The 25,108-nt window shown below is 36.1% G+C and overlaps 1 protein-coding gene across 3 annotated transcripts in view; it reads left to right on the top strand.

Moving 5' to 3' along the window:
• Nucleotides 1-20,197, top strand: part of LOC110109581 — a 68,130-nt gene extending 47,933 nt beyond the window's left edge. For all 3 annotated transcript variants that reach the window (XM_028696689.1, XM_028696688.1, XM_028696687.1), the window contains exons 5-8: nucleotides 2,601-2,686; nucleotides 18,968-19,074; nucleotides 19,155-19,184; nucleotides 19,898-20,197. In XM_028696689.1, coding sequence (XP_028552522.1) covers nucleotides 2,601-2,686; nucleotides 18,968-19,074; nucleotides 19,155-19,184; nucleotides 19,898-19,960 — 286 coding nt within the window. In that variant the 3' untranslated portion in view covers nucleotides 19,961-20,197. The remainder of the gene's footprint in view (nucleotides 1-2,600; nucleotides 2,687-18,967; nucleotides 19,075-19,154; nucleotides 19,185-19,897) is intronic.
• The last annotated feature ends 4,911 nt before the right edge of the window (nucleotides 20,198-25,108 follow it).

The following is a 25,108-nucleotide window of genomic DNA, read 5'->3' as shown; positions in this document are numbered from 1 at the left end:
AATTTCCAAGATCCATAATGGTTAAGGGGTTGCTTGCCATCTTGGATGCATGCACTCGAAACCGTGCAATGTGCTCCAGCTATGGCCTGCTCTCAGCTCTTCTAGAGTCTGTAGTGGGCTTTTGAGTTTGATAATTTTTTTTTGGGTGGTGCATCATTATGCCAATGCATTCAATTCATAGCAGACCAATGCATTCAATTCATAGCAGGACATTCTCAGCAGAATATTATATCTTATAATCTAAAAAAAATTAGAATAAGATAATGCAATAAATAAATACACTGATTTTATTTTTTAAGTATACACTCAATGCTTTCATAAGTACACTAGCTAGTTGTAATGCCAAAATTAGTTATGACAATATTGCTTTTACTTTACTCTGGATCTATCTAATCAAACAAGGGAAATAATTCTCCTTCGTTTATTTTGCAGATAACAAAATAATCTCAAAACATTCAGATATACTACATTTACTTTACACTGCATTTTATTTTCAGAGTACCAAACAGCCTCTTAATTACAGTTATATATATATATATATATATATGTTGTTACCTAAAATAAAATGTTCTAGTACAGATCTTGGAAGTATATGTATACACTTACATGAATACACATACACACACATATAAATGTAATTATTTTGCACATTTAATAACTATCAAAACATAGCTCAAATAAATACATAAAAATTTCTGGAAATCAGTCATATACTTAAAAAAATTCATGCCAAATTTCAGATAAAATTATCCTATTTATATTTAATTAAAAATAAAATAGCATTTTATGTATTTCTTAAATTACTAATAAAATAATAATCAAAACAGTTTGATTTTATTTTTAAAATAAACTAGACAAAATTCTGAACAGTTTGATATATTATACTCATTTTTTGACTTTATATTTTATTTAATATCATTTTTTGAAGTTCTGTTAATAAAAAGAGAATTTAAAATGATTTTATAGTCAAATGACGGAGCGGCAGGACAGATGGCACGCTCGGATTCGCGGGGTAGAAACCGCGTGACGGCGCCAATGATTGGTGGCGGCGGTTAGCCACGCGTCGGCCGCAAGCCATATCTGCAAAAATCGAATGTTGTAAACAATTTTTGAATGCATACCTTTTGTCAAGTGTTGGATTTTGAGGAAGAAACTTTCTATAATATGATTTGGATTTTTGCAGTGTTGCTTGGTTTTGCCAGAAGCATTTCAAAATTCATCTGCCATACAAAATTTGTTTTAATGAAAGAATAATTACAACATTCAACAAATAATTAAATACCAACAAGGAGTTATAGGAATAGAAGCATATCTTTAAATACAAACAACAAATCTTTAATTAATCTTGGATCGTCGGAGGAGTTCGCCGGCGGCTTGGATGATCGTGCTGTTGTTATTAAGAAAGGAAGTCATCCAACTAATTCAAAGAGAGAAAAAAATGTTGTAAAAAAAAAAACAAAATTAAATCTCACGGTAGGAGGATGCCGCAGATGGGATGGTCGAAGGAGTTCGCCGCGGATGGGATGGTCGGAGGACGGGAGGAGTTCGCCGCGGTTGGGATGCTTCGGTCGATGAGCGAGTAGTGGAACACCGGAACAGCCGCTGCTTTAGTCGTCGACTTCGAGCGAGCAGAGGAACAGTCGAACAATGAATCCATTGAATATTTGAATCGCTATTTAGGGTAGAGGAGCGTCAGGAGTGATTCCCAGCCTCATTACATGCGTGTGATCATTTTTGGACGGCTGAGATTCGCTAATCTTAGAACCGACCGGTTCTCCAAAACCCGCCCGGTTCGGCGGTTCACCGGTTCAACCGGGTTCTTGACCGGTTTTTTGCCGGTTTCGCTTGCAACCGGTTCATTTGGCAACCCGGACCGCCCGCCGGACCGGTTCGCGGTTAAACCGCTCGAACCGGCCGGTCCGGTTTTGAAAACCATGCTCTTATAAATATTATATTTAATAAACTAAAATTTTATTTTCCAAATTACCTCTAAAACTCTACAACCAAAGGCCACTACACAATACTCCTACTCCCAACCAAAAAAGTCAGAATATAACACCTGCTCTCTCTACACTTTCTAATTTGGCAAACAACAACAAAACATGGAATAACACACTAAACTGAAAACGAAAATTTTATTTGCACGGATTACCTTGCGAACTTGAAAACAAAAAAAAAACAAAGAATGCGCTCAACATCATCCCGCATTCAAATTCTCAAAGACTGCGCCAACCGATCGAGCGCATTTGCTGTTTTTTAAATTTTTTTAAAAATCAGCTCGAATCTTTAAAAGTCCCATATAAGCTGCTGCTTCCCAAAATTTGGCCTATATTTAAATATGAATCAATAGCTAGCTTGATCTGAATGCAGCCTTGATCTGTCATCTCGTCATATATTTGGGCATGGTAATGTGATGGGGACCTTATACTGCATTAGGTTTTTTTTGGTAATCTCTATTAATGTACATCTCAGCTCCTGTAAATAGTTTTACTGGCCTGAAAATAACGCTGCCAGATAAACCACATCATTTGCCAAATATCCAGTGCTTAAATGATGCAAGAAAGACATTGTACTGAGTTTTTTATTCTTCTATTATGTAGGGTTTGCTCTAGCATTGGAATTCCCTTAAGAGAAGTGGCGCCATCATGGTCAAGTCATGAACTTTGGAAGGAGTCCTTTATTACTAGTAAAATTTTCATAATTTAAGCTCTAAATTTCTTTTCTTTTACATTGCTGGCTATTTTTCGTAAGAAGTTCTATTTAAGTCACATAGTAGTCAATTATTGCTATGTCTCATCGTGGATTTACCTTATTAATTAGATTAATTTTAAGGGATTTTAGCTTTAGCAGTAAGAATTTAAGAGATCCGTGTCATATTGAGTAACATTTGTTCTGATTGGACTTTGTAATCCAATCCCTGACCGTAGATTTGAAATATAGAATCATGTAGATATTTCACGGCTATATTGGGATGAATCGAGGCATCATATATACAACATTAACTAGGCACCAATCAAGGCACCAATCAATGATGTAAACTAAGCTTTTTCCATCAGACTTATTTTTATCACTGGCTCCTTACATCATACGTCCAGACACTTAAAGATGGTGGTAACTGCTCAAGATTTTGCGAGATTAAATTGTTGCATTAACCTGTTCCTAGCTGATTATTAAGAGTATTAGCACTTTTCAATATTCTTCATACATCAAAGTTTGTCGCCTTTTCAGATTTTAAAGTAGAGTTTATTATTTAAGTTGGATAAGTTTGTAGCTATTTGATTTCTTTCTCTTTTTAAGCATATTATGAACAACATTGAAAGTTTTATTTATGTCCTTTATCCTGATTTTTCTTGGATCCCTAGGATGATGATTTGAAATGATGCAAATACTCATAAAATAAACAGCTATGAATGCGGACTTGATATTTTCAGGGTGTTCTGAATTCATTTATCTATACTAAATTAAAAAAAGCTTTGGGCATTCCACCCAGAGTTAGCTATTCATGACCGTTCATTCAATTTTGATGAATTCTACAATTAAAATGATGATTGATATTTCACTAAGATAAAAATCCCTAGAAACAAAAGATCATGGCAATTAATACCATAGAAGCAATTGGTAGCCAAAATCCAATGTTCCACTTCACCTTTAAAACCATAAAATGGGAAGTACGTAGGCAATTGACTGCAATATAACGATCATTTTCTTCCCTTAATGAATTAACAGATTCCTGCTTTTCCATACAAGAAAGACTGCATTACAATAAATGTTAACCACTAATGGATTCTTATAAGACATTCTCTCCAATTCTTTTAAACAGTTATGAAAGCAAACAAATTGTGGAACTTGAAATCCCCATTTGTTGAGCCAAAAGATAACCTTCTTCAGTTTATCACATTCTCCAGCAATGTGATTATTATCTTCATCTTTTATACATCCTCTTGGACAACCTGTGAAAGAAGTAAGCTTTCTGTGAAATAAGAAAGTGAAGCTTGGGATGGCATTCTTGTACATTCTCCACCAAAACAACTCAACCTTTGGTCTAAGCTTAACATTCTTGAACCACTTCCACAATTCACAGTTTTCATCTTCTTTATAGAAATAAGCCTGAGAGATAGCTGCTATTGAACAACCAGAAGCTTTCTTCTTCAAGTCAATTTGATCCGCTCCTTGATTTATAAAGATGGGAATTTTTAATATGAGATCAATTAATTCCTTTCCAAAGAACATTTGAAGTTGTTCCAGGTTCCATTCTCCATCCTTCAAAAAGAATTCCAGTTTGTAGTTGTTAATCTCCATGTTACTAACAAAAGTAGGCCATTTAGATATATTCCTATCCAATATCCAAGCATCCTTCAACCAGTTAATAGAAATCCCATTGCAGATTTTCCATCTTACAATGTTAGTAAGAAATTTAGCTCCATTACAAATTATTCTCCAACTAGAAGAACTACCTTTTGTTTCCAGATTCTTCCATAAATCATCCCCATATTTTGCTTTAAGGATGCAATTGAGTAATGATTCCGGCTTCATATAAAATTCCCAAGCAAACTTGGCTCTAAGATGACCCACTTTTTCAACCGCTGAAAAGAGACCTCTTCCTCCTTTTTGTTTTGGTTTACAAAGCTCCTTCCAAGAGACATAGTGCAAACCCAAATTCCCATTCTTCTTATTACACAAGAAAGCTCTACACATCTTGTCAAACTCCTTTAAGATCCCCAAAGGCACTAAGGAAAGAGTTGATAGGAAGATTGGAAGAGATAAGAAAGCTGATTTCAATAAGACCATTTTACCTTCCAATGAGACAAAATTCTTTCCCCATATATTCAGCTTATTTAAAGCAACTTCCATTAGTTTATTATAATCAGAGCTTACCATCCTCCTTAACGTAAGCTTAATACCAAGATAATTCATTTCTATAGCAGAACTGAATTTTAAGGCATTTTCAATTTCTTTCTTTCTCCTTTGTTTCACTGTTTTGCCAAACACCATCATAGATTTATTGAAATTAACCCTTTGTCCAGTCCATTTGCAATAGTTGTTCAAAGTCTTTTTTATTTTCTTGATCTTCTTCAAGTTGGCTTCAGAAAAAATTAGTATATCATTCGCATAGAGCAAATGAGACACTCTTGGTGCTTTAGAAGCAATTTGAATACCCATCTTCTTTCCATTTTGATAGATAGCATCCGATAACACTTGTGAACACAAAATAAAAAGAAATGGGGATAGAGGACATCCTTGTCTAAACCCACTTTTAGCTTCAATCCTATTTGATTTATTCCCATTAATCAATAGACAAAATTTTGGATCTAAAATACAATTCATAATTAAATCCGAAAATTTGTTAGGGAATTTAAAATGAAGGACTTGCCTCAAAGCTTGCCATCCCATGCTATCATAAGCTTGTTCATATTGACTTTGATTGCCAAAAATCCTTTCTTAGCTTTTGAATGTCGAATTTTGTTGAATACCTCTTGAGCCAAAAGAACATGCTCGTTCAATGATCTCCCTTTTAAGAAAGTTGCTTGGTCATTGGAAATAACCTTGTGTATAACCTTTTCCATCCTATTCAACAACATTCTTGCTACTAATTTATACGTAGTCATGCAAAGACTAATTGGACGGAAATTTTCTGGACAAACTGGATTTTGCACTTTAGGAATTAACACAATCAATGTTTCCTTCCAGTTTTGATTCATAATTCCTGTTTTGAAAAACATGTTAATAGCATTCCAAACATCAAGTTGAATTACCTTCCAATAGCATTTGATAAAAGAGAATGTAATTCCATCGATTCCTGGTGAGATGTTCTTCCCCAAGTTGTTCACCACTTCTTGAAGTTTCTCCTTTGAAAAAACTGCATCTAATTTGAGTTGATCTTCTTTCTCCAACACAGCAACAGGTTGCGGCCATCCATCTAGTTTACTGTTCCTATGTCTCCATTTGGCTTTAAAGAAATTTGTAAAAATCATATCAATATCTTTGATTTGATCCGTGAAAGTACCATCTTCATTTTTTATTTGATTTATCCAGTTTGTGCTCCTTGCATTTGCAAAAGAATGGAAGAAAGCTGAAATTGTATCACCTTCTTCTAACCATCTAGCTTTGGCTCTTTGCCTCCACCATATATTTAATCTAGCCAAAGTAGTGTTTAATTCATTTACCTTTGATCTGAGTAGTAGCAGCTTTGTTTCGGTGAGCATCCCATCAGCTTCTTCAAGTTGTAAATCATAAATCGCTTTCTTCAGTGAATCTCTCAAAATATTTAAACTCTTAAATTTAGCCTTACTCCAATAGAATAAGGCTTTAAGAGTCCTTTTAAACTTCAGGTTTAAAGAACTTGCTGGATCATTTCCTCCACCCTTCTTCCATGTATTTTCTACAATAGCAAAAGCCCCATGATAAGTGCTCCATACATCTTCAAAGCGTAAACATTTGTAGTTAGAAGCCACCGGTTTGAACATCTCCAAAACAATAGGGCAGTGGTCTGAAGCTATACGTGACAAATGTTTAACCAAGGCTAGATTAATAGAATTCATAGCAAAAGAGTTAATAAGGCATCTATCCAGTCTTTCTAAGATGCGTCCTCCCCCAGTTTTGTTGTTACACCAAGTAAATTTGGGTCCTATAAATCCAACTTCATGAAAGTCATTGTTGTTCATAAACATCTTCATATCTTTTGCTCCTTGAGAGAATATAATTTTTTTGCCTCCTCTTTTCTCCTCTTGTGACAAGATACAGTTAAAGTCTCCTCCAATAATTGCTGGTTTATTAATATCAAACCTTTTTTCTAAAATCTCCCATAGAGATTTCCTTTCCACCATACTCCTGCTTCCATAAACAGTGGAGACTTGCCAACATCCTTTATTGACAACTTCAAGATCACCAATGATAACTTGTGAAGAAATTTCCAATACTAAAAAAGCTGCTACATCCTTCCTCCAAAGTACCAAAATACCTCCAGATAGCCCAGTAGAAGGAACCATAAACGATTCCCATTTGTCACCCAGAAATTTCAAAATCTGTAAATTCTCCAATGTACTAACTTTGGTTTCAACTATTCCCACAAAAAAAACATCATTTTCTCTAACAACCTCCTTGAGATATAGAGCGGCCTCTCTCTTTTTGGCCCCCTACAGTTCCAAAAAGCTAGAGAAGTCATTGATTAGAAACCCACCCTTTTTGTTTCTTCCACTCTCCAACTTTCTGTTATGTTTGACTATATTTCCATATCCCAGTGATTTCAGTTCTTTGAGCAACTTGACTTTCTTGGCTGAAGAAGAATTTTCAACAGTCTTGATCTCCTTGTTTAGTCCTTCGGCTCGTACCATCTGTTCTTGAATCTTTATAGCAGCAATTTCATTAGCATCAGTAAATAGATCAGGTAATATCTCCCCTTCTTCAACTTCTTTATCAACTTTCTCCTTCCCTTGCTCATTTATCAGATTATCTTCCATATTAGAAAGAATATCAAATTTGTTTAGAATCGGGACCTGAGCTGTTTTAGATTGATCTTCAACACTATTTTCATAATCAAAAGCTTCTACATGATGAACACAAACTTCTTCTACAGAAGGAAAAATGTTCAGAGCATTCTTCAAACCATCATTTTATGACTGTAGAGCTTGTTCATTTGAAGAAATTTGTTTATTTGGAACAAAAACTTTTTTTTAAGGAACTCTTTGTTTAAAAGGAGTACCTGTCATTCTTCTAGTGTTTCCAGAAACGTTCTTTTTACCATACTTTGCTTGTATCCACGGTCCATATTTATTATCATCTTCTAGCTTCTTTGAGCTATCTTCAATTCTGGAGCAGTCTTGATCTAGATTATTTTTATCCAAAACAGGAACATCAATGGAAGAAACTTTCTTATCTTTAAATTTCATACATTCTGTTATGGTATGACCAATGAAGCCACATTCATAACATAACTTTGAAATGCCTTCATAAATGATTTTCTGGAAAAATTTTTCATATAAGCCTTCCACCCAAACTCCAAGTGGTAATTTCTCATACAGGGGCACACGAACGCAAACTCTATGATATTCTCTTCTACCCCATTGAAATGAGTTTCCATCAAGCAAGTATGGCTTTCCCACCTTCGATGCAATCCTACAAATGTTGATATCATCCCAACATTGCAAAGGAAGATTAGGTAATCTTATCCATAAGGGAGCTGAAATCCCTTTCAAAGAATTTGTAGAGAACAAGGGAGACCATTTGTCTAACTCCACCACATGCCCTTTAACATACCAAGGACCTCCTGTCATAACTTCTTCCATTGTTTCTGGATTTTCGAATGAGCAAAGCACCCATCCAGTGCCTAAACCCGTTATATGAAACTTTCCAAATCTGCTCCATTGCTTTCTCAGTTCAATACAAACGGAAGAAAACAGTAAGTTGTCACCAAATGATTTCACCACCAAAGCACTGTCCAGTTTTTTAGCATTGATGCTTTCATTTTCTGCGTGAAGCTGGACTGTATTTCCATCATCAGATAGGAATGATCCCAGATCTAATTTATCCACCCTTATGTTCTGTCTCTTTGACCAAGCAGAATTTACAACCTTCATGTTATTATCATCTTTAGATTTGTTAACAGCTTCATCACCATTTCCCTGTTTATCAGCCAGTAGAGGAAATTCTTCAATCACCTTGTTCACATTTGCTTTAATGATAACATCAGGGGAAGACTCCACAATTTTACAGGAAATTGGAGTGGTAGGGAGAGATGTAGTTTTGAAATTAATCTTTCCAGCCGACTTGGAAGATTCTCCTTTGAAATTCTCCATCGTTTCCTTGAATCTAGTTGTTGTTTTAAAATTCTTCAAGCTGAGAAAATCGTCTTCCTTGAAAATCTCCTTTCCTTTACTAGTCACCATCGGAATCGGTTTGTTTTTCAACAATCCACCTTCTTTGATCGTCAGAGGCTTTTCCTTGAAATGGCTATTGAACATTGAACCATTCTTCTGTCCTCCATTGAAAACATCTGAAGACGCTCGCACCGGAGCGTTGAGACTTCTATGGATATTCTCCCAAGCATTAGATGACAGAGGCTTCCCCTCCATCTCCATCTTCTAATCCCGCCGGCGAGACGGCGGAGAACTGACCGCCGACCAAGCCGCGAAAACCACGGGAGAAGACAAATTTAAAAAACAACGGAAATTTTTTTTTTTAATTCCCAGAGTTTCTCTCACTAACAGTTTCTCTCACTAACCAGAGGAGATCTTCTTGGGATCAAATTCCCAGATGTTGTTGTTGTTGTTGTAAAGATTTGTAAAATTATGTGTGAAGATTGATACAGTGAACTTGACTTCAGAATAATACATTGGGCTCACTTTTGCTCTTAACAGAATTTTCTATATTCAATTCTTCCAAGTTCCAAGTCGCACTTAGGGAACAAGCATATGATTTTCATCATGTTATCAACTATAAATAAAATAGAGTTTCATGATTTCTCTTTCCCCTATAAAATCTCTATAATGAAGAGAGATTAGAATTTAAAAAAATTTATTTTAACAAATTGTTAACTAATTCTAATAATTTATCATATTACAAACAGATATCAAATTTCATGTGCTTATTGAATATAGAGAAATAATTGCAGCAATACTTATAGGAACCTTGACATAGCGGTAGAACTATTATTTAAAGACGGGGTTGATGAAACAAATATTAACTAAAATAAATCAAAATTAGAAATTGTAATGGGACTATAGATCGTAGCAAGGAAGCATAAATAATTAGCTGCATGATTGTAATGTTAATAATAGTAACATCCTCTAAATCAGATGCATGATAATGAAAATTCTCACTTCACTTGTTCCCGACACAGGACAATGAGACAAGTGACAAGCATGAGAACATGGATCCATTCCTGGTTAACGACGAGCATAAAACAGCCAAAGGCATAAGTATGAAGATATTCTCCATTTAGGCAACATAGACTAAATTTTATTTCTGTGAAGGCAGCCATTGAAGTTATAAGAAATGTGCTCAAAACATTATGATTCAACAACAAAATTACCTGTACACTTAGACAGATAAATCAAGTGCAAAATTTTTATGAATTCAAAATCAAGTCCTTGATTGCTCTCTTAAGTTGGCAAGCAATCGATATATTACTCACTCTAGTCAATAAGGTTGCATTTGTCGATGACTGACACATATCATCATACCAAATTAATCAAGTTGGATAGAATGCACTAGGTATAACTGTGGTCAACTTGGTTAAACTCAAATAAGGCATAATATATTTGAAAGGGGACCATATAAAAACTAGTTTCAAAGCAAACTTGAGAGGATTTGCTTGACACAATTTTTGTATAAACACGTCTACACAATTACTTAGCTGAGTTAATGCCTAAGAAGGGTTCAACGCGAATGTCCTGGGTGACTACGCCCAAATGACTCTACGGACCTGACTAAGTGAGAACGAATCAATAGGCGGCCAAGACAACTAACAACACTACTACTCAACCAATCTCTTACTGAAAATTCTGAATGCTTAGCTCTACACTAGTCAAGCAAATCATTGCCAATTGTTACATATGTTGCTGGTTGATAGGAGAGACATGCCATTTATATATATATATATATATGCAATTATCTACATGCTAAAAGTCATCCCCATCATACAAGGCGTGGCCAACAATTTCAGGAGAATGCCTCCTTTGTTAGAAAATATCCTTGATATGAAATCTAAAGGGTGATGCAATGCATAAAAATTAAATATGAAATATGTGGCATCTATCTACACTGAAAGAGTGCAATCACATCATCTTTGAACTATCAATACACGTGCTAAACTAGCTGAGCTCATACTCCTTTCATGAAGGGAGAACATCCTTCTATGTGAAGGAGGTCCCATTGAATGGTGAATATAAGAAAATGTAAGCCATTAGGCGTGTGAACTACAAGCAATTTTAATCCTAGAACCTCATTATAGAAAATTTTGAATTTTAGGCGCATAGGGAACATCTCTTGGGGTTTTGTAACTCCACTTTCAAAGAAAACTTTTTATTCTCTGTTGCTCTTTCCCTCAATATGTAAAATGAAAAACCAAAAAGAAAGATATGGTTCATTTTGCTCATTTCCACCCTCTCAATATGTAAAATGAAAAAAAGAGGAAAAAATATATGGTTCTTATTCGCTGTCTACCGGGTGATATTGCGCGCTCTAATTCGTCTCTAGACGGTCCGGTGTCCGCACAGAAAATCTCTCCTATTCAGGGGAGGTCCAACCTTCCAGGATATGCTTCTTATCACAATTACCAAAAAAAGCATCACCAAATCTCACATAACTCAAAATAATCTGCAAAAGTATCCATATGGGAAATAAAATGATCCCAATTTATTCTACTTGCCAAAAGCACCACCAAAATGAGACAAAATTACAAGGATCTTAAGCTCATTTCCATCCTCTCCCAGAACAAAAAAATTGTTCAGAAAACAGAAGAAAGAGAAATCTTAATGATAAGAACTGCAGCTCAGCAGCACAAGAACCTCCTCCCCCTTCTAAGTTCCAGTCATTGCATGACCAAATTAACCTAAACAGGGGGGGGGGGGCAGTAGATAAAGACCATATGCGCATATTTCAATAACAAAATGCCTCTCAAACATCTAGTTAATATCTATCTATCTAAATCATAATTTGATCATTCAGCAAGCTCATCAAGATAACGGTCCATCAATTCAGAGATGGATTCCATGAAAGCAGCCTCACAAAATTCTATCAGAAAATGATTGAAACAGTAAAAAATCAATGAACGGAAAGCTTGTGCCTCTGATTCACTGATATGTATTAAAAAAATTTAAATTTTGGTGACCTTCACAATTTAACAGAAATCTAACACCTAAAAGAAAACCCATTTTTTAAAAAAAAAAAAATTACATGTGAAAGGGCAAAAGAATGGTTACGTCACAGTGAGCAAACTCCCTTGCTTAACTTCCGATCCGACAAGCAAGAACTTGTCGAGGGTGGCGGAGACAACCGGCTAGGGCTTGGGGTTTGATAGCTAAAGGAAGGAAGAAAGGCTACCTTCATTGCAAGCAACCTCCTATCATCGGTCTTGGTTCCGATCGCGTCACAGTGAGCGAACTCCCATTTTGCTTAACTTCCGATCCAACAAGCAAAAACGTTGTCGAGGGTGGCGGAGACGAGAGGCTAAGGCTTGGGAGTTGACAGCTAAAAGGAAGGAAGAAAGCCAACCTTCGCCGCAAGCAAGCTCCTATCATCGTCCAGGTGTGACTTCAAATCCGTCAAGAGGGAAGGAGGCGAAGGCAGGAGTTGTTGCAATTGCGATTTTAGAGAAATACGAAAACGGCGAGCGAATGCCGAGCACAGTGAGATGAGACGGAAGGAGAGGAGTGACCTGATATAGAGGAACTTTTACGAGGATGAAGAAGAAAATTGTGCAGTTCGTAGGCAGTAAGGGCATTAACGTATTTATCATATCTACGAACAGCGGGAAGCAGGCGAACCGCAGGAGGCTTCTTCCCGACGTGAGAAGCAACCGCAGGACGTGAAATTGTTTAGAACGGAGCACAATCAGGCCTTCCCAAACCACCTCTCGGTTGCGTTTGGTAAAGTACAGTAGCGAAAAATCTGTCCCAAACCCACCCTTAGAATCAATCTAATCAATCGATCAATAAGAGTATGTATTATCAGTTTTCTCATATTTTCCAACATCTGACTTAAAATCAGAATTTCTTGAGAGATCCTTTAAAACTTGATTCTGGTGAGCTTCACTTTCAAAATGTTCTAATTCAATTTTTAATGTAGCTTTTCTTGTTCTGTGGAACTTTCAGGATAAAATTTATTTGCAAGCTAGCAAATATCTTGAATTTGGAATGATTGATATCCATCCTAAGGATTCAATATTGAACTGAGAATCAATAGTGTTGCAACATGTTCTTAAACTATGTTGTTCATTTATTGCAATGTGAATTTATAATGGTATTGAAAATATCAGTTTTATATTGATTTTTTTTTTTCTTTTTAGCACTCTCAGCTATCAGTTTTATATTGATGTTCTACTGTAATAGTATCATTTCTATGACGGGAATGTTCTCGACCTCTTAAATATGTATATTTAGAATATGCATATCTTGTTTTTTTTTTCACAAAATAGCTTCACCTTTTGGAGCAAAAAATCCCATTCTCTTGTTGACCTCCGGATGAAACCCGAAAGAGCAAAAGAAAGAAGAAGCCAAAAATCCCACGTACAAACCTTATACCCGTCGGATCCTACCGCGAATTCAGCTGAAATCGGCGCCGTTTGCGTCATTTCCCGGAAATCCTTCCCAAATCCCGCGAGCTCGCCTCGATCGAGCTCCCAAATCGTTGTTAAATAGCGAGGGGGCTGCTCGACGCTTCCACACTTGATCTCGAGCTCCTCCCTCTCCAAGTCGCTCTCGTTCCTCTGTCCGACCTCCACCGCCTCCCTTGATTCCCAGCTGAAATCGGCGCCGTTTGCGTCATTTCCCGGAAATCCTTCCCAAATCCCGCGAGCTCGCCTCGATCGAGCTCCCAAATCGTTGTTAAATAGCGAGGGGGCTGCTCGACGCTTCCACACTTGATCTCGAGCTCCTCCCTCTCCAAGTCGCTCTCGTTCCTCTGTCCGACCTCCACCGCCTCCCTTGATTCCAAGAGAGAGAGAGGAGAGGAAGAAAGACTTGCCTAGCCGAGCCCTTTCCTCCTTGCCGTCCGACTTCGCCCTTCGTCGACATCCCCTCCAGTCGGACCGAAGGCTCCGACATTTTGATCGGAAGAGACAGCGGGATCCTCCTCCCTTTCACGCGGCTTCTCCGACCCCTTGGCTGCTTCGGCTTAGCTCCCTCGACCGAGCTCCCCTCTCCTCCAAGCCGTAGCAAACCCGAACTCCACATCGCGCTCCAACTCCATCTTCCATACGCCTCCTGATCCGTAGACGAGAGAGAGAGAGAGAGAGAGAGAGAGAGGAAGAACGATCCTACCTTCTATCCTGCTACCGCGACTTCGCTCCTCGGACGGCTTCTCTTTCCTTGTCGGTTTGGAAGATTCACCACTTCATTTGATCGGACAAGCAACAGAGAGAGACTCAATTGCTGTGAAGGTACTTTTCCCTTTCCTGTGCTCTCTTCCGGCAATCCCGTTAAAAACATCCAAAACGAGAGAAGTGAATTAGAGGGAAAGGGAATTTATTTTATTGATGATTATATTATTCATTATTATTATTTTAATAATATTAATTAGTATTAATCATATAATTAGTGATTTAATTAATTGAATATAATTACATTAATTATATTATTATAATTAATTTTTGATCATCATAATTAATTAAAATATTTTATCGATATAATGAAAATTATTATGATTGTTATATTTAATCGTGAATTAATCTTTAATTAATTTAAAGATTAATTAAAATTAAATTATCTTTTAATAATATATTATTATTCATAATTAATTAACCCATTAATTAATTTAATTATATTATGTTTAATTATATTAATAATTATTTTTAATTTAACATATATTAATTATAAATTAAATTAAAACCTAATTATTCTAATTAATTATTATTATACTAAAGGTAATAATTATAAAATAATAAACGTAAAACAAAAAATTGCTTTCTCTCCTTGCCTCGATCCTTAGCCTCGACAACCGTCCAAAGCCCCGCGAAGGTAGCGATCTTCTTAAACTCAGATTTTAGCTTCCGTTGTGTGCGGCGGAAACCGGAAATGTCTATACCACGCCTTTTTTGTGGGTGGTGGGATTGGGAACCCCCGAGTCCGACGTCTACGACGAGGGCGGGAATACACCTAAACTCTACTATCGGTGTTCGTGGCGCACCGGGAAAACCGCCCTATAACACCGCCTTTTATTGCGCGTCGGTGGAAAGGGACCCGGTGCGGCACACGGACGAGGCAGTTATCACTCATTAAGTACCCTCGAGCGGGGGGAAAGCAAACTGTGCATTTTTAAACCGCCACCATCGAAACCCCGAAGGTACGAACTCTCTAAACTCAGATTTCCCGCGTCATGTTTGCAGCAGACCGGAAAAACTCCTATGCATGCCTTTATTGCGCGTCGTAGGATTTGGGACGTCGGTCTGATGCTTACGACGAAGCGAGAAGGCCAAAAAAATTCGGGGGGGGCCTAAACTCTACTTTCGGCTGTTCGGTCTTGGCGCACCGAAAAGTTCGTCCTATAGACGCCCTTATTGGCGCGTGGTAGGATGGACCCCGGTGCACAACTACGGCGAGGCGGGGTCACTTATAAGTACCCCGAGGTGGGGGAAAGCAACATTGTGTCATTTTCAACAGGAGGGGTTACCGTCAAAGACCCCATACACGCCTTTATTGCGCGTGGTGGGAGACAAAAAAAATCATTGGCCGCGAGGTGTCCTCGTCAGAGGACCACCTGCCTACACGCCTTTATGCGCGTGGTGGGAAAGGCCCAGTTTCTCGTAGTTTCCCTAAACGGGGGGAGACGGCCGGAGCGTTGCCGAATTCGGCCGTGAATGTACGATCCACACTCGGACCTGGTTTGAACTCAAAGAACAAGAACCAAAGCACCATGAACCAAGAAACGGTGGACTCTGGGACCCTAAATTCAGGAATGAAAATTCAAAAATTTGAAAATCAAATCCAAAATGAAAATGAGCATGAACTTGAAACAAGACTCAGACTGCAGGGGGCTCGGACGGATAGAAGAGGACTCATTTTGAGTCTGAACTGTATTTTGACCAATACTTGAACGAATGGAAATAAAAGACTCTAACTTAAAGTGATAAGAGACTGGACTTTCAAGACTACTTTAGGAATTTGAAACTCAACCAGATTGAATATGAAATCAGGACTCAAATCAAACTCAAGCAAATGACATCAAGTCCGAACCAAGACTTGACTCTGAGTTTGTACTTGAAACTCGTGCTATAACAACATTAAAGTGGGACTTGGTAGACTTGATGAATTCAAGCCTGAAATCATGTGCAAGGAAACTCAAACTACAAGAGGTATTCGATATGATTCAACAGTGACTCAAAATGCGCTACCAAGACTTGATGCACAAACTCCTACGTCAACCCCTGCAGGATTGGCCTGTGATGAGCCGGTGCCAATACGGAGAGACCAATGAGGAGGAGCCGTCCCTTTACAAGCAAACTGAAATTCATTCAGAACACCACCTGAGATTGGTTGAAAAGGTGGATTGATTGCAGGAGCATGTTCTTCTACAAAACATTCCTAGGAGCTCATAGTAGAACGACAAAATCCCCCAGGCCCCAAAAGGGGTCCCAAATTTTTGGAACTATTAGAATTGAACAGTTGTAAGGTGTACCGACTCCTTACTCATATATAACAACCAAAAGATCTGCAACACATTCGATTTTCTAAAAAGAAATGTACGTGCCAACATGCCGGCCACTGATGGGTAGATGCAGAAAGACTCAGTAAATGCAGGTTATCCTGAAGTCGATTCCAGTATGTGAAGGAAAACATCTATTTCTACCTACATACACGCAGTGGCGGACTGTACTACGTGAGCACAGATACTACAACAAATGCAAAAGCATACGACAGATTACAAGTCCCACGAGCTCTACTGGTGCTCCACTACGAATATTACATTACAACCTAAGAATAACATGCCAAAGAACTACAATGGATGCGAGCATCTACAAAAAGGCAGGAGATTCGTTAGTGCATTACAAATTTCACCGCAGAGAAGCAATAAGTTAGTGCACGACAGTCTACCTGTTATGAAGCAGCGAACAACTCTATTCAGAATTTGCCACGCAACGCCATCGGAATCCGCAACATGCATTACAAGCGGACAGAGGCGTGGTACAACTTTCAAGGGGAGTTGTCGCATTCAAATGATAAGCTTGCTCGCCTCAATTAGATTTCAAAACTAAATGTTTAATAATACCCTCGCACATGCACTGAGTTTGGTACACCTTAGATACACTTAAAAAGAGGGTATATAATTCAACACCCGCAAGTGGCCCCGACGAGCGTGTTATTGGTTACACACGTCTAGGGATGCTGCGCGGGTGACAGAGTGAATTCAGACCTCTGGTTCGAACGATCCTTCTATACAGGTCAATAGAAAGTCGACAGGATCGAACCATTAAGCAAATATAAAGTTTGTGTACGACTGGTATATTTGCTCTAAAATATTCATATTAGGCCATCAAGGCCCTACAACAATATGAATTCACTAATAAAGGCAAAAAGCCTACGAAACCCAATCCTCTGTCAACAGCCCGACAAAAGTTGGACAAGGTTTGATCCATAAGAGAAATGGCTCGAACAACCCCGTTGAATTGGCCGTTGTTGAATGCAGATCTCAACCAGAAGGGGTTCCCAAATATTTTAAAAATGTCTCCCAAATATCCAAAGTCTATTTCAAATATTCCAAGCTCCACCCAAAATACCCACAAAAATCCAAAATCCAAAAAGGCTCCACAAAAAGCTCAAATTTCAAAATATTAAAATTGAAATCATCCATCCGTTTTTACTTAAAGCCAAAATCCAAATCCACCCTCCTGCCAAACCAGTTTGTCGAGGGTGAACAATTCAAATAAATATACTCACAAAGAGCAAATGCCTAGTCAGAAAATATCTCTAGAAGATCCATTCCTTCAAAACCAATCTCTTTGCAGTAAAAGGACGTGGTACGTGTCCTCTAACCGGCAGTTTCGCCGCCAAATGGCATGCAGTGTAAACGGTTATGACCCGGGGGCCCTCTGAACCGAGTGGTTTTGCCGCAAATGGCACCACAGATAGCGGTTAGCCAGAGCCAATACGCTCTTAATTGGCGTTAAATCCTCGAGATTATGAATCAATAGGATATGATCGATAGGGCATAAAAGCCCTGTTAGCTAAGGTGGATTTAAATTTTGTCCCCCTTAGGCAAAATACCCAGCCCCAGGTCTACAGGTACCCGTTGGACGAAGCAACCCATGGCTGGCTGACAAGGATCGTTTTTCAGGTGGGTCGACACCTCCTCTGACTAAGTAGACCAGGGACCACGATTTGGCCCGGAGACGAACCATAGGATCTTGATCGGGCCCATCATCCATTCCCCCACATTCCTTAAGTATAGGATGGTTGCAATTTCTATTTTTTTTTAATAATCAAAACCTTCAAATTTTTCAAATATCAAGCATTCAAAATACCAAATTCCAAGACCCAATTTCCAAATTTCAAATCCCCAAAATTCATGCTGCTACTATTATGCCATATACAAGCGTATTATATACGTATCTGATTGACGACTAGCCTTAATTGAAAGTTCTCCCTCGTGATCGGGAGGGGTAATTAACTATAGGGGCTTGCGCCTATAGGAAACCAGAACTCAGATCATAAAGTCCTCACAAAATGAGGGCGAAATCTCTGGGTAGTGTCTTATCTACAAACCCATCTGCCTTCCAAAATTTACCCCGGAACTTAGTTCGTTAAAACTCCCTCACCGAATAAGAAAAGCGAGTGCAGGCCGAGGCCGAATTTTCGGAGCCCACATCTCTCTCTTAGTTTTTGAAGTTATTTGATTAATGATACCAAATATATTGCATTCAAGATGTTTTTTTGATTTTCCTTATGATACTTTGCAAATCTGATTTCTAATTTATAAACCTCTCTCATATGATGTAAAATAAAAATTTAAAAAAAAAATGAGATCATAAATTAAAATAATAAATTAAAAATATAAATTATATGTTTGAATTAACATAATTGTAATTTTTAATGGATTATATAATATTAAGGTGATGACAAATTTTCGGTTGGCGAGTGCTCCCTAGCCATCCTGGTTCCACCCCTGCTTTGGCAATCATTAATTGATAATCTTTACAATGGTTCTAGTGTTTTTTTTTCCGAATACAATGATCTCCTTCAATTTTGAGCTGAATAGGGTGAATCTCCAAAATGCCACAGAGTTAACCTTGTACTCAACATTTCTTCTGTTCTTGTAGGCGGATTGAGACTCGTACAGCATGTCGAATCTATTCAAATTCCTACCTGCAAAGATTTTCACCTTAGAAGCTGGAATGAAGTATCTTGGGTGACAAAGAGATTTGAGGTGTGTATTTCAATCCCAATTTTGATTGGACAGATTTTGGACTTTTTACACTAACTGCTTCTGAACAATGTGCATATCAGGGTGTTGGACTTGTCACGTCGCAAATTCAGGTAGTGAAAAACATCTCTTATAATTCCTTCCACGAATATGCATCAGAAAATTCTTACGCTTTAGAGAAATAATTCAAAAACTTCCTAGATATTATTGATGTTCTTGTGTTGCTTGTGAGGCGTTCTATGTAAAATTTAAATTATTCAACATGCACTGTTTACTTGTGGTAGGCATAACATGTTTCCTATGATGCAAAAACATTACAAAAATGGTTAGACTAAATATGTATGCAGATAAAAGGTTGTAGTTAATCAGACGATGTAAGGGCTTCTTGAGTCTTTTTTTGGCCAAACTATTCTATTTCGATGGCTCAGGCCACTTTAATCGGTTATGGGTTTGGCTATTATAAATTATAATCAGAGTTGTTATCAAGGAGCATGTGTTTATTCACCAAGGCAAATCGGATACTTAAGGAACAAAGTGACTCGTATGATTTTAATTTGTTAGATGCAGGAGATTTATATTGCATTTTACTATTAATGGTCAGTGTAACTCGTTAAGAGTTTTTTTTTTTTTCCATCTTTTAGCATATAACGAAACTTCTTTCCCCTTGTTCATAACTCTGCAGATTTTTTCTAATCAGAATCTTTAAACCCTGCACGCTTCCTCAACATAAACTTTTTTTTTACCTTCTTTTCGAATGTTTTCCTAGAAAAATTTCCGCTTTGCTGTTTAATCCGCATTTGTATATTTATTTTTTTCTTTGTTGCAGAAGGAAATAATAGCAAGAACCTATGCTGAAGGTTACCTGATAAACAACATTCCCTGTATGTAAGCAATTGATGTTAATCAAATAAGGTGTTCTGAGGTCATTTAGCAGATATTTTTCTTCAGTTTAGGAGCAGCTATCTTGACATTTTGTTATCAGAGTTTGATTGGTTTCCTGAATAATCAGTCCTGTTTTATTCTTGGAGGCAGCCTTGATTCACCTATTTTTCTCTTAGGTCTAATTTGGTTGCTTGATGTTAGAAAGCATAATTTAATAAATAATGATTTTTTATTCATTTTATTATACTATTACTTCAATAACATCAAGTCTTTATCCCACTACGTCGAATTCATTTTATTACAACAACAACATTAATTTTTTATGCCACGATTTGTGGTCGATTATATAAATTTTTATTTTCTTTATTATGTTATGTTTTGAGTTAAATTCTTATTTATGTAGAAAGAAAAAAAAAAAGAATTGAACTCATGGTATTTGCGAAGGTTTATAGGGTATACATATTTGTATATATTTCCTTGATAGTTTCATACTTCCAAGCAACCAAATGAGCCATAAGAAAATATGTACCCGGTCGTTTATTGTTCATTTCTTGACAATTTATGAATTTTTTGTGCCTCCTTGTACGTTGGAACGGGACTAGGTGTATTGGAACACCTTATTCTTTTTTTTTTTTTTAGTGAAAAGCAGTTAATTGTAAGTACTTTGCATTAGTTGAGTTCGTTAAGTGGAGTTCAGATATGTTGTATTGAGAGATATGATTTATTTGGGATGATTTTTTTTTATTTTTTAAAATAAATTTGTATAAAAAAATCTAAATTATGAAATTTTACATTAAAAAATTGATTTAGAAAGCAATAAGAAAGATGTTCTAAATGAAGCTTAAGGTTTCATTTGGAATAGATTTGTTATTGTTTTGTAAAGTTGTAGAAAAAATAATTTTTTTAAAAATAGTACAACAATAACAACAAAATTAAGTTTTTATCCCACTACGTGGGGTCGGCTAAATGAATCCTTTTTCTTCATTGTGTTCTATTAAAAGTCAATTTTTTGTTTAAATCTAATAAAGAAAGGTTATTCATAATATTTTCTAACCAAACATTTTTAGGTTTGCCTCTATCTTTCTTAATATAAGGCAAATCTAATACCTCTACTCTCTTAATTGGGTCATCGGAAGGTCGTCGTTTTTTGTGACCAAACCATCTAAGACGACTCTCTAATTTTTTAAAGATAGTGTAGAAAATTATTTTCTAATATAAAATTTTTATTGAAAATAGTAAAAAATAATAATTATCAAATAGATATTGTATTTTTGGTTTAAAATATAAAGTAATAAGAAAGTTCATAAATCAAGGCTTGGTTATTAATTATTAAAATGTGGAAAAAGTTTGGTGAGATTTTCAGAAATATTTTATTTAATAAAGTGCTTTTAGTTGTAAGGATAAGGGGAAGTGGGCATGTAGTATAATACAATTTATCGCTTTTAACACAATTAAAATACCAATGTAAGATTGCAATGCACAACACATCAGTTTTAAACTGTGGGTTAGGTGAGTATTTATAACCTATGTCTTACTTTTAGCAAAAGTTGTTAAGTTATGACTAATTGGTCCTCAAATTCTTTGTTAATGATTTCATAGAAGTTAAAGAAGTGAACAATGTGTTTTGTTCAAAATTAGCATTTGGGTATCTATATTTGACACTAATTTATGTATGCTTTTGGAGGAGTTTTTTTCGTTAGCTCGTCATTGCCTACAATATTTCTTGGAACAAATTTTTTTCTTGGCTAAAATTTGTTTTTTATTTGTGGTGGATCTTTCTATTTAGAAGAACCAGTTTCATATGGATTTTTGAATATTCTTGGAGATAATGCAGTCCTGTTGGTTATTTTGCTGTCTTCGGTTGTGGACAGATTACTCAAATTTTCTTATACTATTAAGGAAGCTGTTTTGTTTCGTGCGGGTTTTGTTATGATTGCTGCTAGTTATGCAACTATTTGGAAGGCTTTGTTTGGTGAAGCCGGAGTTATTGCAGTGTTTGATATAGTGTTGTTTGGTTCGTATATGGAAGTTTGTTTTGATCCTCCTAGACGTATTGGAGCTAGCTTTAAGTTGGAGCTTATCCCATCAAGGCTTAAGAATGTTACTTATTTGTTCTATGAAGATCAAGTCTTGTTTGTTGAAGACTTGAAGGAATTGAATATTATTGGTTTTTCGATTGCCATGGTGATGTGTGTGGTGATGATTATCATTTCATATGATTTTAGTAGTGTAGAGGTCGTATCTTGGCCTCTTGATGTTGGAACTGTTGTTATTGCTTTGTCGACTTTGTTTGAATCATCCAAGATGTTTGTTGTTGACGCATTGGTGAAGACTTTAGATGGGATTATATCCCAACTAAGCCAATGGATGCTTCTACTTTGATATTTGAAGATCATGTCGTGATTGTTGAAGACTTGAAGGGAATGGAGATTTTAGAGTTCTTGTCTGTCAGTGGGTTGACTACGTTGATGAGTTTGTTGGTTTGTGTCTGTAATGACAAGGTGGATGTTTGGCCTCTTGATTTTCAGTTTATCAATTTTGTGTTTTTGCATTATGATTTTAGAGTAATGGAAGTTGAGACTTTATCTAATTGTTACTTTTTATCTGCTTGGAAACTCTGGGATACTAACCAATCTTTTTTGGTTGTTTTAAAAATTTGGTGTCACACCCCAAATGGTTCAAAGTGAGGATTAGTGGATCTTATTTCTATTGTCTTTTTTTATTTTGCATATACACTTTTTCTATACTGTATTTGCTTTTCTTTAGGGCTTCCTTTCCCTTTGTTTGGAAATGGAAGTTTTTTAGTTTTTTTTTTTTAATTTTTAGCTTGTAATAGTTTTTTCTTCCTGTTTTAAAGCAATTTGCATTTCCAAAAAAAAAATCATCATAAAAGTGATAGAACTAAATGACATATACACAAATAATTTATGTTATGACTCGATTAAAGCTTATTTGTCATTATGTCATTAACTAATCGATTGAGCTTAAATATTTTTATATAGGCTTGATTGATTAAAAAAACAAGTTTAAATAATTTTGTTCTTAATTTGTTTATGATAATGAACATTATCATTTAAAGTTGATGAACAAGTTCAATTAAATCTTGATAATATGCTTGATTAATTTTGATTATAAATTTATTAATATGTGATTATGTGATAGTTTTATTATTATTTTATTAGATATCTTTTATTAATGAGCATAAGTTACTGGCTTATGCTCTTTGAAAGTTCGTTAGGATTGTTAAGCCCTTATGAACTAGCCTGACGTTAACCAAGAGGGGAGTGAATTGGTGGTTTTAAAAATTCTTAAAGAAAAAGTAAAATCTTTTTGAAACCTTTTTTGAATATTTTAAAACAAACAAGATCAACCCTTGATGCAGAAGCGAATCACAAAACAAAGCAGAAATTTTAACCATACAATCAACCATAAAAAATTAAAGTGCAGAAATTCAAATGTGGAACATTAATAAGAAAAACACACCAAATTTTATAGTAGTTCGATCAACCTGACTTACGTCCACTCCTCGGATGCACCCTCTGAGGATTGCACTAAAACAGTAGTGTCTCTCCTTTTATTCCCACATCAAGATGGAGAAGCCCTTACAGAATCCTTTTCATTAACTTCGATGAGACAGAGAACCCAAACTCCTTTTGCTTCCTCCTGAAGCACGCAGAGAACCCCAACTCCTTTTGCTCTCTCCTGAAGCAGATAGAAAACCTTAATCTAGTGCTGATAAAGACCTCCCAAGAGCCACCAAGGAGCTGAGGACAACAATTGGAGAAAATGACTTGAATATTTGCTTGGAGCAACCTTCGTAAACAACTCATAAACTCCACCTCGCAAGATTCTCTCTCTCCCAAGCTCTCCCTCTCCTTCTCTAAGCTCTCTCAGGTCAAGACAATAGTAAAAGATTCTCTCATTAACAAATAAGAAACCTTATAAAGAAGGCCTTAAAATTTATCATAATTTGCAACATGCCATCAAAGATCGTCCAGGACGATCGACATATCTTTCTATATGATCAGTGTATTTCAGCCCTTCCAACCAGGACAATCTCGGTGTGTTGTATAATTAGAACACAATATTTGTTATGATCGTCCAAGATAATAGGTACATCATCCTGTATGATTAGTTCAAAATCATACATAATCGTCCAACAGATTGTTTAATACATCCTGGAGATACATCTAGATGATGAAGAAATAAAACTGATTATTTAGGACAATTTTTTGATTGTCATGTACAATTAGTTCAAAATCATTGATTATCATCCAACAGACAGTTCGGGACATCTAGGAGATACATCTAGACGATGAAGAAATATAACGGATCATCCAGCAGATAGTTCGGGATGTCCAAGAGATTCAGGAGAAGACTAAGGTTTTTCTTACTAATCGTCCAAGACTTTTTTGCGATCATCCGGGATAATATAATCGATCAATCTAATTTTAATAACTTTCCTTAATCACCTGACTAATTTAGGCATGATTCGTCCAGGAAGATATGGGATCGTCCTATACAATTAGAACAAAATTCTAAAAATAAAATCTTGCCTAAATGAGTTTAGCAGTTGAGTATCTTTGATTTGAGCATATCGTACAGAATGATTTGCTTAAGCAAGTTTATATGACCAAGATGACATAATTAGGGTTTTTTTTTTACTAATCGTCTTATATGATATGATCAAAAATAGAAAAACTCTAACTCGCTAAATTTTGTCTCTTGAGTGTGTGTGTGCAATGTTACTTGGCTTCAGGATCCACCAAGGTATATTTGACTCAAGAAAAGATAAAAAATGCATTGAAATAGAAATTATAGACTAACTCAATCCTAGTTTACTTGATCTTGAGCTGATTTATGTTTCAAGCAAACTTATGGACCTAAAAGATTAGTGAGTTGAGCACATAAAATAGATATGCATGAATGGTAGTAGTCAAGGAATAATAATATTCTTTATCATCAAAATCACAGTACTTGGGTCCATATCTGCAATAATCTCCCATTTTTTTTATGATGGCAAACATTATTGTTGGAAAATTTTAAATCATAATTTTTTTTTCTTTTTAATTTATTAAAAAAATGAAACATAAAATAAATGAGAACAATATAAATAAAGTAAAGAAAATTTTACTAAAATAAGTAAATGATACAA

This window comes from Dendrobium catenatum, unplaced genomic scaffold (assembly GCF_001605985.2).
Source record: "Dendrobium catenatum unplaced genomic scaffold, ASM160598v2 fragScaff_scaffold_817, whole genome shotgun sequence".
Lineage (NCBI taxonomy): Eukaryota > Viridiplantae > Streptophyta > Magnoliopsida > Asparagales > Orchidaceae > Dendrobium > Dendrobium catenatum.
Note: the sequence above shows the minus strand (reverse complement) of the source record. Positions and strands in the feature narration are given on the sequence as shown.